This window comes from Protomyctophum bolini (genome assembly GCF_963924005.1).
Source record: "Protomyctophum bolini genome assembly, chromosome: 13".
In the NCBI taxonomy this organism is placed as follows: Eukaryota; Metazoa; Chordata; class Actinopteri; order Myctophiformes; family Myctophidae; genus Protomyctophum; species Protomyctophum bolini.
This window is the reverse complement of record NC_137874.1, coordinates 38,047,098-38,061,681: the sequence shown is the minus strand read 5'-3', so window position 1 is coordinate 38,061,681 and position 14,584 is coordinate 38,047,098. Positions and strand designations below refer to the sequence as shown.

Below are 14,584 nucleotides of genomic sequence, written 5' to 3'. Positions count from 1 at the left end.
TAAGCCTTTTCCCTTTTATTGGCCATTATTAAACTTGTTGACTTTACTCTGCCTGCGTTGCCTGCACTTGAGTTCCATTTTGACACACAACGGTCCGTGACAGTGTCTTCTAACCCGAATTAACCCAGCAGAACAACCGCTTTTTCAGAGTAAAGTGGCAGAGTTTGATCGGGTGGTGTTTGAGTTTGGACAAAATCTCTATAGCCAATAATTGGCCTGCTGGTGGCGCTATAACAGGCCGATGTGAAAAGACGTGGACAACTGCATGGTTCTGCTCTTATCTGGCTTCACAGGGAGTGGACCGGTCCAATGGTGCCAGAGATTAGCTGTTAACGGACACACGCACGCACGCACGCACGCATGCACGCACACACACACACACACACACACACACACACACACACACACACACACACACACACACACACACGCACGCACGCACACACACACACACACACACACACCCGGACACACACCGGGACAGACAGGGACATAGACTATAACGAATCAATTAGTTGCACTCTCCACTCCTCCCTGAAGGCTGGTTCATACACCACTGTACAATGAAGTAGTGTTCTGTGTGTGTGTGTGTGTGTGTGTGTGTGTGTGTGTGTGTGTGTGTGTGTGTGTGTGTGTGTGTGTGTGTGTGTGTGTGTGTGTGTGTGTGTGTGTGTGTGTGCTCAGCTGCGTGTCCTGTTGTGTGACGTTTCCACACACCTTTACAACATGTGACTTGTCATATACCTGCTGTAAATGTTCTCGGCCGGGTGGAAACCTCATATGTCAAACGAACTGCATGCTTACTTTTCAGGATTCAAATTTAAAAAACGGCAAAAGTAGCGGATCTGCAAGCTCGACAGGTGGTGCGAGGCGAAAAGTATATATAGCGACTGCTATGTCATTCATTTACTTGAAGGGACACTTCAAACTAGTTTTTTTATGTTGTTTTTGTGGCTTTCGCCTTTATTTTATATTTTTTATAGAGGGACAGACAGGAATGACAGGGAATGGGGCAGAGATGTGAGAGGGGGGGGGGGGGGTTGACAAAGAGTACAATGCCTTTGTACTCTTACTCAAGTACATTTTGAATTTACTTGTAACAGAGGCCTACTAAATGTTAAATGGTGCATTTATATAGCACCGTTATCCAAGGGCACTTTACAAAGATTGTGCATTACATTCATTCACACCCATTGATGGTGGAGGAAAACCATGCAAGGCACCAAACCTGTGCGGGGTTCAGAGTCTTGCTCAAGGACACTTCGACACTAACCCCGAGGGAGCCCATGCTGCCCAGGATCGAACATGGAACCTCACGGTTCCCATCCAGCTGTTCTACCAGCCCTGAGCCACAGGATTAGTACTTTTACTTTAAAGTCTTTACTCAGAGCCTGTATAATAAAACTCTGGCCAATAAATGAGTCTTGAATCCTCCTGAGCCCCTGGACAAAAATGACATCATTTTCAATGTCATTTAGGCCTACTACTTCATGTCATTCTTGGCCAATCTACCCTTTGCATGCGTATGTGTGTGAAAGTATCACTTTGTCCTCACTTAAGGTGCAGAGCTGACATACACAATGTCAAACATAAATGTCAGGAACATTATCATGTTATAATATGATATCTTCTGAAAAATGCCAGGAATGTGGCCCTTTTCTTTGGACTCTCAGAGAGAGAGAGAGAGAGAGAGAGAGAGACCAAGAAAAGACAAGAGAGCCAAAGCGGTTCGCTCCTCCCCCTAGCGGAAGTGGCCACTAGCAGCAGCAGCATACAGCAGACAGCAGAGCCCTGCCAAGCGGCTCAACATTCTGACTACCACATCATTATTCATGCAGTGTAAGATCTGAGCCAGAGGAGCAGTGAAAGTTCCCCTCTCTCTCTCTCTGTCTTTCTGTCTGTGTCTGCCAGTCCAGCAGCCAGCCAGACCCCCCCGGGGGGAAAAACAAACAGGACTATACTATCCCCGAGCCCCGGGCGGGTTCACCAGCGGGGTCCGCTCAACTCTAATCACTCCACGGACGGTCCTCCGGCGCCGGGGGTAGTGTTCGTGTGTCTCCACGGCCGTGGAAGGAGCCAGCCAGCCGGCCACAGCCAACCAGCCGAGGAGGCACGGACGGTTGGTTGGGTTGAGGTTGAGCGGAGTATTCTAGGAGTAGGAGATGCGGCGGAAACAGAAGAGGCTGCTGCAGGTCGCGGGGCTGCTCGCCTTGGCTCTCCTCTTCCTCCCCAACGTGGGTCTGTGGTCTCTGTACAGGGACAGGGTGTTTGACGTGTCGCCGGAGGTCGTGGAGGAGCCGGGCGGTGGAGGTGGAGGTGGAGGTGGAGTTGGAGGCGGCAACAACATTCCTCAGATCCAGGTAGAACTATTATACTTCATTCATAGCAGAGAAAGAGAGACAGTGATTTGTTGCGCCCGAAGTCTCTAAAACATGATTACCGGGTACATTATAGCCTATAATCTGCTCTGCTGCTGTGTCGTGCTCGCCCCAGCCCCCCCAAAATCACTGTTGATTCATTCAACTCAGAGTCTCAGACTCTCTCTCTCTCTCTCTCTCTCTCTGTGTGTGTGTGTGTGTGTGTGTGTGTGTACACGAATGTAAAAAGGCTTGGTTACATTGCACGGCATTGTAGTCTTGTAGATCAGACCCGTAACAATATTAACGTGTTAATAATCATATAATCATATCCTAGTCTTGATCCAGGGTTAGCTAACCTAATACACCCATGGTAGCTATCATTATGGGTGTATTTTATCGAGTCTGACTGACTTTCACTTTCGTAGGCTATCTATGAAAATGTCGATATCAACATCAAGAAGACTAACTATATCGATGCATTTGATCGAGCCCCATGACTTGGATAGATAGTACGAAAGTTAAAGTCACACACTCGATCAAAGAATACACATAGGCTATGCACAATGGTCTTCTTGATCCAATTAAGGCTGGCTGGAGTTATAATAATATGATTGTGTCGTAACGCTGCTGTTTAGTTCATTTGTCTCCTACTGTTTTTCCAAAACACATCATCAGTGGCGACCTATATATGTTGTCCGTTTAATGTCACAAGAAGTAACGTGTATTATTTACTGCTGGCTATGTCTGCAGACTCTGCATATACGCGTTGATGTTGTTTATTATAGCGGAGGTTATGCTCTTAAAGGGTGTTATATAATATTAGCAGATAAAACGGCAGAAGGAAGCCACGTAGCAGAGCCGTCATAGTGCTGAGGAACTTGTAATGGGAACAGAGTCCAGGAAGTTGTCAAAATATGCACGACGGAATCCCCCCCCCCCCCCCCCCCCCCCACACACACACACACAAGGTTGTTATGAAGTCAAATATCCCCCGAGAACAGAATATGTATGTATACAGGTACGCAGTGTGGTTGTTTGTTGTTATTTACTTGTTGTACTAATGTAGACACATGAGTGAATGACAGCTATAATGATTGCACATCAGATATATGCATTGTGTGTGTTGTAGACATGGAGGCAACAGATTGCTGTCCAATGCATGCAATGCTGCCTTCCACTAGGGAGAGAGAGAGAGAGAGAGAATGTAAGTGCATGTGTATCTGTGATGTGTGTATTATGTATACATGCCTACGTGTGCAATTATACATATAGGGTCGGGAGCCTGCGTGTATGGGATGTGTTTAATAATATAGTAGCATGTATGTAAGGCGCTGTGTACTGTGTATTTATCACCAACCCCCTCCCCACACACACACACGGATACAAAGCGATTATTAGGCTATGCATATCCTATTCAGACATTGTGTTGCAGTGTTGCACTGTCTGTCTGTCTGTCTGTCTGTCTGTCTGTCTGTCTGCATATGTTTACTTGTGTGTTTACTATATTGTTGTGAGTCATGCGTTTTGAATAGCCTAACTATTCTCAATAAAAGAGACTTTGTGCTCACTGCTCAACCCCTTAAAACCGGGAAAGCATCTGTCATTTAACATTAAGCTTTATGTAACGTTTTTCCAGAAAGTTATTCAGTATAGTGAAACAGACGCTTGGAGAAAAAAAAATATATTTATTGATTGATCGAATTCTTTATTAACAGGGCCAAGCTCCTATAGGGCCTAGGCTTGTTTCCATTGTGGTCTTCTGTATACTATCTGAATCAGTCAGAATCGGTTAAATAATTCTGAATTATTTAACATACATCTTCTCTTCTGGTGGGTCCCTGGCACAAAGACATGTAAAGAATGGAGTTACGTGGCTGGATACATATAGGACTATCAATTCTGTGGTCCTTGACATGAAAACGTTTGAGAACCAACTGATTTAGACGGTCTTTTGTAGAATTGTCGTCCGGTCTAAAGCAAACGTCACATCACGAGCTACAAGTGAAATGATGACTAACACGAGAGCTTCCCCACGGGGAAGGAATGGCCATTGACACCTTTCCAGTACATTATTACGCTCAGCTCTTGAAACACGGGTTAGTCAATTTCCTGCTCAGCGCTCCTGATAGCTCAGGTTAAGTGGAGGTTAATGAGGATGAGAGACAATTCACAAGAAGCTCCATAACGGCATGGCTGAGAGACGGGGCGAGTCTGCCTGGGCTCATTCACCGAGTTAAAAACACACTCACTGCCAGAGACGGGAAGAGTCTGCTTGGGCTCACTCACAGAGTTAAAAACACACTCACTGCCAGAGACGGGAAGAGTCTGCTTGGGCTCATTCACCGAGTTTACTGAATGACTTGATCTAGTTCAAATGATGATTTCGGGCATGCAGGCCCCAGTTCAAATATGATTATTTTGTAGGGTCACAAAATTTCTCAGGAGCACGTGCTCAGTTTGTGCACACACATGCACCACATTCAAAAGGCAACTTAAATTCACACCTCTAGAACGTTTACAAAGGGTATCACAGAAATGCATGTGACATCATTTTAAACGGCGTCCCACCAGAGATCAAATCACCAATGCAACACTGGTCACAGCCTGAAAAGGTTGAGAACCATTGACCTATAACTGAACGACTGCAAGGCAGGAAGAGACTTGTCTGTCTGCTTGGATCATTCACCGGACCCTCTTGTTTTTACTAACTGGCATATTGATCGTTTTGTCTGGGTTCCTGAATGCGTGACTGATTGACTGACTGGAATGGACTGCCTGCTTAAAACTAGCTAACTGCCTTTCTGAGTCACTTACTGATCATTATTGATTCATGACTGGCTAGCTAGATTATAGATTGATTTACGGCTCACTGTGGTTGGAGTGTTTGCTGAGATTGCGAGGTTAGTGTTCAATCCCGTCTAGGGATGGAGCCCCGAAAATCGGGTCCATTACAAACCCGGTTGGGCATTTATTGAGACCCGAGTATCAATAAGCGTTTGGCTTGTCGTTATCTGTCTGTTATCGAGTGTAGCCGCAGTGGTCATGGGCCACTCGCTATATAATCAGGGGGCCGGGACGCGACAGGTGGTTGCGTGGTTCGTCGGCATTTTGCCGTGGAAGTATGGCGGAAATAAAGAGAATATTATTAAAATATAATATATAATGTGTGTGTGTGTGTGTGTGTGTGTGTGTGTGTGTGTGAGTGTGTGTGTCACACACACTGATTAACCCATTCTGAACGGGAACCCATTTTGGTGTTGTAGCATCATGTTATGCTTTAGCTATTGAAAAATAGCAGATCTACAAGCTCATAGCGCGCCACCGAGTGGCGCGCTACGAGCTTGTAGGTCTGCTATTTTTGAAAAATCGAACAACAACTGACATTTTTTAGAATCTGATCTCAGGTCAGAATGGGTTCATCAGACCAGTGTGTGTCCAGTGGAAACCTCGTTATGAATCTGATCTCAGGTCAGAATGGGTTAATTAATCACATGCAATTTCCTCTGTGTTGTGGTAGCCGTGCAGTCGTGCAGAATCCCAGGTGTAGGAATGAAGTATGAATTCAGAGTTACAGGACGGTGCAAAGATAAATTAAAATAAACATCTCTGTGACTTACACTAAGCAAAGTTTTTGACTTGAGAGCTACTTTCAAAATGACCAAGCCCACCAAAAACATAATACCATTGCTGAAAATGGCTTTGGAATAGCGGGGCGCTGGCATTATATTTAAGACAAATGCACTTGGAATGGGAAAAGGGGAGAAATTAAATATGTAGAGTTTTTTTTTGTATTTCATTTGTAATCTACTGACATTTGTGTGCTGCTGCAACACGCTTGAAAACAAAGTATTGCATTGAGCTGACAGGCCCTTTTTTTTATGTCAGTCAATCAATCAAGTCAACTTAATTCAAGTTGCAGATGCCAAAAATAGTTTTTAGATGCCCAAACTGGCTGTCTGGACCCCCAGGGGGGTCCCCAAATTATTTTGGGGCGGTCCCCAGAAGATTGTCTTAATGTGCAACATTGTTTTCTCACTCAATAGTAGACAAACCATTGAAACCAACATACAGTATGAGTGTATACAGGGTCTGTATCTAGTCTACACATTTCTAAAGTTACAATGTAATGACTTTTTAATACCAAATTGGCCTAATTCTCAAATATTTGGTAAGGAAATAGCCGATCTACATGCTCACTGTGAGGCATATTTTCACAATAATTATCTGTGGGGTGGTCTATACAAATAAGTCTGGCCTTGTGTCCTTATGTCAGAGTTTCTCAAAGTGAAATGAGGTGATGACGTCGGCACATTTGGGCAAGTGTCTATGGCTGAATTTAGCCCAAGGAAGATGTTTTTTTTCATGCAAAACTAATGCTTGCAATGGACTGAATCAGAATCACGAAAAGCCCTATAGTTTGACGTGTCACATACTATAGCATGATATATCTTTGAAACATTTGCCTGCATACAAGTTGTTAATGGTAGTAGTACCCCGACTTTCAGCAGCTGTCACAGAGTTTCCCAAGGGAGTTGCCTTGGAACAAATTGATAGGTGATGATAGTAGAGAATACCGGAGAACTCGCCGGTTTACCAACTCAACGCAGCGAAATGTGGAGAGAAACAAGTCGGAAAAAAACTGTTAAAACGATTACCATAGTAGACACCTTTATGCACACATTTGTGAAGAAATGCTAGTGGTAACTGGTAAGCTTTATTTTTGCAGATTTGCCACACATTTCGCTAACTTTCCCTACCTAAACCTGGTAAAGTGTTTCAGGTCGCATGAGGTCACATGAGCAGAACAATGACAACAGAACAAAGGGACACACCAGAGAAGCGCAGATTAACTTACCGTCTTTCTTTTATTACGGTGCAAAATACAAGTGGGAAAACCTTTTGAAATGTTGTCCCACTTTACCTTGAGCCTTCATATAAACAAGGCATTAAGTTACCTTGAGCCTTCATATAAACAAGGCATTAAGTTACCTTGGTTGTTGTTCCAGTGCCTTATTCCTTTTGGCTGAAGTATGAATTATGTCAGATAAATTCTTTCTCTGCGTTTAAAATGAATCCAGAAACAAGCTCTGGCATTTCCCCTCCCCTCTCTCTAAAGGTTTTGAACATTTTATTCACGTGAAAGATTGTAGATTTATAGTTTATAGGATATTCACATAGCGACCACAATATTTGGCAAAACAATATGCACAGTGTAATTTATTATCAGAATTCTGTAGATTCAGCAACTCTACATCTGATCTCAAACCCTCTTAGATCTCCAAATTCTCCATATATGGATATACGCATGTCAGAACTTGTTCTGATATTCCATTATGTTGAATCCTTCCCTATCCATCCTTCCTCTTTGATGTCTCCCATTTAACTGATACCCGTCCATTTAAACTCTAGACAGGCCTGCCCCAAAGTTATTAATGCAGCTGCCGGCGAAAACAAGAGTTCTCAACAGGTCTGGAAATTAAGTCCCTGCTCTACCTTGGCCCTCCCTCATCAAACCTTGTACACTCAAGACACTGCCACCACTGCCATCCTTAGATCTCCATATATGGAGCTGTCCTGTTCTGACATTCCATATGCTGATCTGACCTCATCAAACCCTGTACACTCAAGACACGCTCCATATATGGCCAGTACAGAATTCATTCCACATGTTGATCTGACCCCCCCATGACAAAGCACCAGCGCTCGCCCAGCAGTCTGTCTGCTGTCACCCAGGCGGATGTGTGCACGTGGCCTCAGGTGTCTTACTGGTCTAGACTAGACTGATTTATTATATTTCTCATTCGTTTAGTTATGTGCCAAATAGGGATGCACCGAAGGGGAAATTCTTGTCCGAAACCGAATATAGGAAACAGTTGGTGGAAAACCGAATATCCGAATATGATTAATATTATATATCTTTTTTGCTACCATTGCTGTCATGGCCGTACCTTAAAGCTACCTGATTTATGGCAAAATAAATGGTTATGGCAAAACTTAACTTAAATAATGAATCACTATTATGGGTCCATAAAACATTTATTCAGCTGTTTTGAATGCATTAATTGCATACCTACATACCACTTACTACGCAAGCTCAACTCCTTTAGAGTGAGCAAGCATATTATGGAAACAGTCTATAAAAACATGATAGAAAGAATCTTGACTTAACATGGCAATGTGGTTTGGCAATCTAAATGTAAAAGGAAGAAGCAAGCTGCAGCGAATAGTAAACCTAGCCTCAAAAATAATTGGGAAGAGACAAAAACAATTAGGCTGTATCTACAAGGAGGTACTTCGTAAAAAAGCTATCAAGATAGCAAACGACCTCCTCTCATCCACTCTGCAGGGAGTTCGAACTACTTCCCTCTGGTAGACGGTACAAAGTACCAAGAGCTAACCGTTACATTTTTAAACATTATTTCATACCAAATGCCATTAAGGCACTAAAAAAATGATACCATGTCTCGCTAGATTTGTTTGTTTTCCAATGTATCTGCCACTGTGTTGTCCTGCACTTTTTTGCCATGAGAAAATGATTGTGTTAAGTGTGGTTGCTGTTGTTGTAACCGTTTGTTTTTTACTGTTTGAGACCGAAGACGAATTTCCACACGTGGACAATAAATGAAACTAACTAACTAACATACACTATTCGGTGATATATTTTCGGCCTATTCGGGCCGAAACCGAATAGGCAGAGAATATTTTCTGCACTGTCACTAGTGCCAAATTTAATGCACAATTTATGTTTCTATTTCGTCTTCTCCTGTGAGAAGAAAAAGACCCAACCTGTTTTCACACCTCAGACCAGTTCTCCCAGATCACCATTGTGTACGGTAGACGTACAGTAGACGTTGGAATGCGTTCTGCCCAGTGGATCCAGCCCACCTCCAGGTCTCTACTCAGTCTCCCACTGAGCATTTGAAGTATTTTAGCGGTCTTTTTTTAGACCAGTTTAAGACAAACGTCTAAAGCTGACTATTGTTGCTCAGTGGGCTCTTTCTCTTCTCTTCTTTTTTTAGCTTGTAAAAAAAAAGAGTTGCATCTTCTGGCTGTCTGAAGGAAGACATTCTCTCCATTCTTCTGGCTGTCTGAAGGAAGACATTCTCTCCATTCGTCTGTGTTCAGAATGAAGTTGTGTAGATAACCCAGAATCAGTGAATCCAGCACTTTAACCGTCAGGGAACATCTACGCACAAACAAAATTGGACGGCTTTTAGGTATTTCTGCTCCAAGACAACCGTTAGTGGTTTCCAGTTTGTGCACCCGGGAGGATTTAAATCCGCCCCGGCGAGTCCTCGGTGACTTCAGATTTATTTCTGCCATGTTGTGCTTTATCTTCGGACGGGTCAGCGTCTAGAGAGTAGAGACGCGTAAACCCAAGGGCAGAGACAGGAGGGACGGCTGTGGGTTTGAACCCACATCCTGATGTTCACAAGCAGCATGTGGTCTGTGCACTAACCTCCAGGAAACATTTCTGAAATTGGCTCGTGGTTCATTTCTAAATACGACCCTGAATACGTTTGAGTGGAAACTCGTGGCTGTTGTTGATGAAGGAATTAAGTCCTGTGAGATTAAGAGCAATTAGAAAATGCACTTGGACTGGACTTACAAGGGCTTTGAACTGCACAGGAGTGCTTCCACTTCTGTGCAGTTTATATTTCACATTATTTGCTAGGCAAAATATGCTGCAGGGCTTTGCAACGATACATTTGTTTACACTGAAACTTCTGACCCTCCTAAACATTAAACATTTAAACTGTTTACTTTAGAGGTTGTGTGTGTGTGTGTGTGTGTGTGTGTGTGTGTGTGTGTGTGTGTGTGTGTGTGTGTGTGTGTGTGTGTGTGTGTGTGTGTGTGTGTGTGTGTGTGTGTGTGTGTGTGTGTGCACGTTTGTGCGTGTTTCTCTCAAAGTGGGAGATGAGTCTCTGTATTGAGTTTTAAGCCTCTGGAAGAGAACAGGACGTCGACTGAAGGTCTAACATTCAGCAGCAGAGACTCTGTGCTTCTCATTACTGACTCACTTCTTACACGAGAGAGAGAGAGAGGGAGAGGTAGAGAGAGCGATGGAGAGAGTGAATGAGGGAGAGATAGAGAGAGCGAGGGAGATAGTGAGAGAGGGAGAGAGTGAATGAGGGAGAGGGAGAGAGTGAATGAGGGAGAGAGAGAGATAGAGAGTGAATGAGGGAGAGGGGGAGAGAGAGTGAGGGAGAGAGAGAGAGTGAATGAGGGAGAGGGAGAGAGAGAGTGAATGAGGGAGAGGGAGAGAGGGAGTGAATGAGGGAGAGGGAGAGAGGGAGTGAATGAGGGAGAGAGAGAGAGAGAGAGAGAGGGAGAGAGAGAGTGAATGAGGGAGAGGGAGAGAGAGAGTGAATGAGGGAGAGAGAGAGAGAGAGAGAGGGAGAGAGAGAGTGAATGAGGGAGAGGGAGAGAGAGAGAGAGAGTGAATGAGGGAAAGAGAGAGAGAGGGATGCCTCAGGAGAGATTAAACAAGGAGTGAAGGGATGAAAGAGGTGTTTGTTCAGTCACACTTTGCGGTGTGAGAGGAGTTTCCTCAAACAAGGAAGACGTTGACTGACTCACTGCTCCGTCACACGCCGACTGAGCGCGTGCAGAACTCACACGCGGACTGAGCCTGTGCAGAACTCACGCGCCAACTGAGCGCGTGCAGAACCCGCACGTTGACTGAGCGCGGGCAGAACTGGCGTGCGGACGGAGCGCGTGCCAGGAGCCCGCTCTGTATGCCTGTCAGGGGCCGGTCTGGGTCAGGGGCCTCCGATCACATCAGATCTGTAGGGCCTATATGAGGGGACAGGTGCAGGAGTCTGTCTGTCTGTCTGTTTTTTGGGGGCTTGTTTCTAGTTTGGGGCTTGTTTCTATAGTTTTCAAGTAGACTTGCTTATTTGGGCTGGTTTTAAACCAGTGGTTCTTAAACAATGTCATGACACAAATAGCCCCAATTTAATTTGTCATTTTTCTGCAGGATATATTATTTGTTCGCTCACTGATTCATTCTTTTGGTTTTGCAAATTTGGTGCTTTTCATTTCTATCTAACTCACACATTTACAATGTCCATATCTGAACGGTGTGCGTGTGTGCGTGCGTGTGTGTGTGTGTGTGTGTGTGTGTGTGTGTGTGTGTGGCTGTGTACGCGTGCTGTCTTGCGCTACAGATCAGGTCTCATATCTTACCGCCTACTTCTCTTTGTTTGGCCGCTCTCCCGGAAACCGCCGAATGCAACAGGAATGATTCAACCAGAACAATAACGGCTGAAAGAGAGAGAGACGGAGAGGAGAGGAAACCACAATATGTCCTTGCTCTATTTGCTGCTCGTATAGGATCTGTAATTAAGGAACCACCATTGATTCCTGAAGACCGAAGGGTTGGCGGTTTTAGCGTTCGTCCCAGCGGTGAGACACTGTATGTCCTGTTGCACGTCGACCAAAGTGACTCAACTGGTTGAATCCAATGGCCCAAACCGCAGGCATCCCAGGTGTATGAAGTATATTATCCCATTCTGACCTGAGATCAGATTCATACGAGGTTTCCACTGGACACACACTGGTCTGATTAACCCATTCTGACCTGAGATCAGATTAAAAAAAAATGTCAGTCGTTCTTCGATTTTTCAAAAAATAGCAGACCTACAAGCTCGTAGCGCGCCACTCGGTGGCACGCTATGAGCTTGTAGATCTGCTATTTTTCAATAGCTAAAGCATAACATGATGCTAACACCCAAAATGGGTTCCCGGTCAGAATGGGTTATCCCATTTAGGCTGATTTTAAGTTTAAGGTTTTCTGAAAACATTTTAAAAAAACGTAATAATGTTGCTTATATAATTCATACAGCACGTCGTCTGTCTCTTGTCGGGGTGGAAACCCACACATTACTTTTTCAGGATTCAAATTCAAAAGCGGCAAAAATAAGCAGATCTACAGTACAAGCTTGAATCGCACCGCTGATTCCAGACCACCAATACAGCATTTACTTTGGTGAAAGAAATGCAAATGCCCCTCCTCTCCTTTCCATGCCATGTCATACCGGAAGGCAGCATTCAGGAGAATTGCTTCTTTTTCTCCTGAACTTGAACACAGTATTTTGCGTTGAACACATTTGTTTAGAAATCCATGTCGTATACACACCGCATCTCCACTAGAGCTGAAGAGTGCTGCGTTGCGCCCCGAAAATAGCTGATCTACAAGCTCTCAGCGCGTCACAGCACGACGCGTTGTGAGCTTGTAGATCTGCAATTTTTGCTATTTTTGTCCAAAAGTGCTCTAACTGTTTCCAGTCTGTTACCTCTGATGTTTTTGTGTGATGCTGTATAGCAGTGGTTTTCAATCGGCTGTTTTCAATTTCAGCATGCAACCAAGTGTAAAACAACTTGTGTCTTTTACTTATGCTGGATCTCTTGTCCACTGTAGTCCCTTCCTAACATTTTAGTCTAGTTTTTATTTGACAAAATTGTCAATATATCTAGTCTTGGGTTTTAGTCATCATATAGCTTATAGCTTTCATTTAGTTTCCATTTAGTTTTCCTCCGTGAAAAAAGGTAGTCGACGAACATCTTTTACGTCATAGTTTTAATATATTCTTTATCCCACGTTTTTTGTAACTCATTTTTCGCCCCTGTGTCAATCATCTAATGTGATCCTGGGCTCTACACACACTCCACCAACCTATAGTCCCCATATGGGGAGAGCAACGGACTTGAACTCATGCTTCCTTCATGCCTGAGTGTCCATGTTGCTCCTTTTCACCTGACAGGGGGGAGTTTCCCTGGTTGGACGTAGCGCGTGGAAGGAACACGTTATTCCAACCAGTTCCCTTTCCCCTCCATCAGGCGCCCCGGCTGGCCAGGGGGAGGCAGTTTAGTGACCAGGATTACTGCATGTTTTCTGTGAGGGTACCTACCTACCCTACGTCATAGTTTTAGTCGACAAAATCGACAGCGGTGCTGAATCCGGCCGCTCCGTGCCGACCGAGACGCTAAACTGGCAACCGTACCCGAACGCTCGGTTTCACATCCCGCATCGTTTGAGCTCTTCCATTCAAGCCCGAGCTTGGGAGTTCAGCCTGTCCGTCCGCAGTGAAGCGAGGGAATAGCAGCGGCATTAGTCTGTAAGTAACACCAGGCAGGCAAAGTCCCACGAGTGTAAGTACAAACACCTCTTGGAATCTCTCTCTGGGGTCCCATTCATAAACACAACAAGAACACTAGAACAGGGAAACCCTCCACAGAGTCCCCCGTGCAGTGTGGGGAGGGGGCGCGTCGCGGCCCAGATATATCCAAGTATCTTTTTTTTTTTTACCATCTGTTCCACCACACTCCCTGCAGTGCTGCTGGGTCTGCTGAAATAACAGCCTTTTTTATTGCGTTATTCATTTATTTATTTATGCGTACAATACAATAAAAGAACTGTACAAAAAGTTAACATTAAAAGAGAAAAATAAGTGTAGGTGAGAAAGGAAACCCATAAAGGGCTTTTACAGTACGTGGTTCTCAACTATAGATAATAAACAATTAGTAAGTTAGACAAAGTAATCGAACATAACGTGTAACAAACCACACATTCATGACCGTCGTGTGTGCAATTGAATGTGTGGGTGTGTGAGTCTACAACAAAGCTATACTTTATACGGTAAATTAGCCTAATGCACTGCTTCCCAAACAGTGGGTCGGGACTCGGGGACCCTTTTGTGGGTCGCAGACACATTATTATTTCAAAACATTTTCCAAAGACAGCCCCAAGAAAAAATCTTATAAATTCCATAAATTACCACCATAGAGGTACCACCATGACGTGCACGGTCATATGCCTGAGGGGGAGATTGATAATCTCCATCAAATTAGCGCTATGAAAACTGATCGCATCGCTCTACAGCCTAGAGGCGCTTGCTGACGATGGGCACATTTTATTAATGGATTAAAAGGCCCGGGCCCTCAAGGTGTTATAAGTGGTGAAAATAGCTCGGCAGATCTACAAGCTCTACAATCTGCAGATCTACAAGCTCATAGCGCGGCACCGAGTGCCGCGCTATGAGCTTGTAGGTCTGCTATTTTTTTGAAAAATCAAAGAACGACTGACATAGAAACATAGCTTTTTTCAGAAAACTGTCAGGATTTAGAAGACATTTTTAGAATCTGATCTCAGGTCAGAATGAGTTAATCAGTTCAAACCGGGAAGCGGGAACACCACCTGTGTCATTTTATTCTAGATATTT

At 44.3% G+C, this 14,584-nt stretch overlaps 1 protein-coding gene across 1 annotated transcript in view; it reads left to right on the top strand.

Annotated features, from left to right (window-relative positions):
• The first annotated feature begins 1,789 nt into the window (after positions 1 to 1,789).
• The window catches only part of galnt10 (UDP-N-acetyl-alpha-D-galactosamine:polypeptide N-acetylgalactosaminyltransferase 10 (GalNAc-T10)), a 79,142-nt gene continuing 66,347 nt past the window's right edge, over positions 1,790 to 14,584 (top strand). The window contains exon 1 of the mRNA XM_080779772.1: positions 1,790 to 2,360. Coding sequence (XP_080635898.1) covers positions 2,163 to 2,360 — 198 coding nt within the window. The 5' untranslated portion in view covers positions 1,790 to 2,162. The remainder of the gene's footprint in view (positions 2,361 to 14,584) is intronic.